General features: G+C 42.9%; 1 protein-coding gene across 1 annotated transcript; it reads right to left on the reverse strand.

The window, feature by feature from the left end:
• Positions 1-308: 308 nt before the first annotated feature.
• dusp2 (dual specificity phosphatase 2) lies at positions 309-3,378 on the reverse strand (the record flags this gene model as incomplete). Its single annotated transcript, XM_083905035.1, has 4 exons — positions 309-526; positions 1,553-1,772; positions 2,376-2,491; positions 2,991-3,378. The coding sequence occupies 4 exons, from the start codon at positions 3,376-3,378 to the stop codon at positions 309-311; spliced, it is 942 nt and encodes a 313-aa protein (XP_083761161.1).
• Between the last annotated feature and the right edge of the window lie 295 nt (positions 3,379-3,673).

Below are 3,673 nucleotides of genomic sequence, written 5' to 3' on the forward strand. Positions count from 1 at the left end.
TCTCATTAAAAAGGTGTCATTTCACAGCCGTCAGGGCGGTGAAGCCCTTACAGATGACCAGGCACACAAGTCAAACAGAGTAACACACAAACCCTTGAGTACGAAACATTAGGGGGATTTCGTCATTGCTGGTTTGACCTGCTGGCTCAGGATCACAGTTGTTCATAAAACAAACAAACAAACAAACGATCCCTTGTATGAATGTGTAGAATTCAGATCCACCGGTCATGAGTGCTTTTTCTCTGAATTCACAGGGTTATTGTATATGCACTAGTTTTGATATGAGTCCAGCACAAAGATCCGAGTCTTCATCCTCTGCAGAGAACGTCAGTCTCAAACTGAAGCAGCTGGCCCATGAAGGCCAGGTTCGGGGAGATGACGTGACGCCGCTGCTTCACAAAGTCAAAGGCCTCGTCCAGCCGCACGCGCTGCGTGTGCATGAGATACGCCAGACAGATGGTGGCAGAGCGGGAGATACCTGCGTGACAGTGCACCAGCACGCGACCACCACTCTGCTTTACAGAGTCTGTAGGAAAATGAAGAGAGGAGGAGAGGTCAGTGTATTGTGCTTCATTTGACATCATGTTTTACATGCAGAAACAAACAGTTAAAAGTATTAAAAGACACAAAATTAAACCGTTGAGTAACTATGTTTTTGTAAAAATCATATCAATCAAAGGTAAGATTTGTATGTGTAAATAAGCTTTACCTTCAGCCTACACCCTTTTCAGTTTACCACTGACAATTTAAAGGTGCCATATGTAAGAATGTGGCCAAAAACGGTTACTACATTCAAATTCAAAATACCGAGGTCTTTTAGGCTTCGTTTCCTGACGTAACTGGCAACCCGTGGTTGCTCGGCAGCTGAGACTCTACTGACTACAATGATTGGTAGACGGCGGTAGGTGGCGCCACATGCCAAAACATGATTTCAAAACAAACATGATTTGCAGTCTGCAAAATGTTTTTTTTAATGCAAATATTTTGGCTGTACTGTTGTTGTTGGTGAGCTCAGTTTGTTATATGAACATTATTCCTGAGACTCTGTGACATATTAGGAGGATTTTATGGGCAGTTGCTTTAGATTCATTACATAATGCACCTTTAAATGTGCTTTTGTCTTTGTATACATTTTTAGTTTCATGAAAATGAACCAATAAATAACATGAAATTCACTGCGCTGTGATTGAAAAATATGTTAATGAAACGACAACCTTTAAGCAAAAGCAAAAATAACCTCCATTTTATTTCTCCTCTGCAGCTTGTGCAGCATAATCCGGGTGTTTCATAATCAGATGATTAACATGTTGGTCCACAAGTTGAGGCAACCCAGGGGATTATTGTGCAAGAGAAACACTTTGAATATTACTGTGAATTTCCCCAGTGTGGATTCAATAAAACCTACTCTAATCTTATTTTGACTCATCCTTGAGTGGCGTATTTTATGAAGATGAGACAAATCCTTTTGGGCTGCTTTTACAGACAGTCCCAATAATGACTCGACTTTCACGATACACTATTCACAGGTAGAAAGAGGGGGACGTTTGCTCACCGATGAAGGCGATAGCGGTGGAGAAGCAGGCTCCTATGTCAGCAGCCAGGCTGTCCTCCACAGTGAGGCGCAGGTACTCGAACTCCCCCTCGTAAAAGTTGGGGCAGGTGGAGGACACGTTGAGCAGAGCCGTGATGCCCACCGCTGCCAGGGTCTCTCTGCGGGACGAGTGGACAGCACTGCCCAGAAACAGGAAGGGTAGCAGCTCAACCGGACCGCCCTGCAATCACAGAATCAAAACAAAATCCATGTTTACAACTGAACTGTTTGAAAGTTAAATGGTCTCAATTGCTATTTTCAGCTTTTCTTCAAAAGAAAATGAGAACAATAGACAATAAAGCATGGCCATAATGTGACCGACAGCTGGTATTGACCAAAGGGAGCCTGGTTGCAGGTGAAATTTAATCTCAAGACAGGATGAGAGCTCACATCTCAGCTGTGCTTAAATCTCTCCACTGGCTGACGGGTTTTATTTAAAATCTGTTAATGGACAGAACATCTGACCAAGTCTCAGATGTACTTTTCACTCAGGTTGTCTGGTACTGGGTTTATAACTGTGAGGAGAAAAGCCTTTGGGGAAGCAGCTTTTAGAGTTTATGGCACTTTTTTGGGAGTGATCACAACAACCATTAAATTAACTTTAAAAAGTCATCTTAAGGCCGATATCTTTTTAGCTTAGCAATTTTGTTCGATTGCTGCAATTTCAAAATTGTATTGTAAATGACTGTTAAGTCGCCAAGAAGCTGTACAAATACAGTCAGCGAAGGATTGATTTGATATAAACGCTTCGTCATCACCAGTTTAATAGTAAATGTCCTCCCACCTGATCATATGCTGGTGTTTTCCGGCCTGTTGGCTCTGGCTCTGCTGTAGAGAGGAGGCTGCTGGCAGAGATGTAACAAAGCTCTGGACAAGCTTCTGAAAATCTCTCAAATCCACCTAAAATGGAGGTCACATGGTGTTTAGCCAACATCAATCAATCACAATGAGAGATAAACAAGAAAAGGAAGTCAACACCTACAAGATCAACAGTATGTGTTTAATGTGTGGATGTTAACGGATGTTTACGGAGTAAAGAAGCCACATCCTGTTGGCTTCTTCAAACAAATATTGTTACGATTACTGTGTTTATTATAGTATAACACTGATGTCTCATTTCCTTTCACTGTAATCTAATAACAATTTTTTTTTTTTTTGATCTGGTAAACTGTCAGTGGTTTCTCTGAAGTTTTTGTCCCCCACAATCTCAGAATTTCAATTCACCATATTTTTTTACGCACTGAATTACTTTTAATTAGTTCATTTTGTGTGAAGTCTATTATGATGTTGCTGTATTTTTGTGCTGAAGTTATGTAACATTGAATACAAATAAAATAAATGTATTATTATAATAATAAAAAAAAAAAAAAACAACTAATAATAATAAGTTTCCTCTTACCTTGTAGCAAGCAGATCTGCGTGTGGACCTCGCTCTGCAGAGCCGTGAGCAGCATCTGGGCCACGCTCTCTGCCTTCAGCTCGGCCGCTGAGCGGCTGTTCTCATCCACCACCACCACAGCGGAGAACTCGCCGCGCTGCAGCCCGCCCAGCAGCGCCTTGTCCGGGATGAGCCACTCCAGAGCCACCACTGAGCTCTTGGACCTCCGCCGCAGCATGGAGTTCCAGTTGACATTGCGGGAGCCGCAAATGTGCGTCAGTGAAAAGTCAAGGAAAGGTCTGCAGTCCAGCACCACACAGCCGGCAGAGGAGCACTGGTCCCGGGGCGTCCTGAGGATGTGGACCAGCTCATCGCCAGTGATCTCCAAAGGCTCACAGGTGGAAGTCATGGCTCAGAACAATTTAAATTAAGTTAATACGTAAATATGTGTGACCTTTTAAATTTCAGAAAGTTTAAATAAATGTTAAAAACAAAATCTCCTGTAAGTGACTGTAGAGAGCACTCTTCTGTCAGCTCTGTTAAAATCAGCTTTAGACTTTGAGTTTCACTTGTTCATTGATAACAGCTGTGGAGGGGGCGGGGCCACTGCGGCCACGCCTCGTTTTTGCCACAGATGGAAGCGCGTAAGAGACGGAACGACCATATATGGGCTGCCCGGCACTCCTCATATGGACACAGACGTC

This window comes from Microchirus variegatus (assembly GCF_963457635.1).
Source record: "Microchirus variegatus genome assembly, chromosome: 18".
NCBI lineage: Eukaryota > Metazoa > Chordata > Actinopteri > Pleuronectiformes > Soleidae > Microchirus > Microchirus variegatus.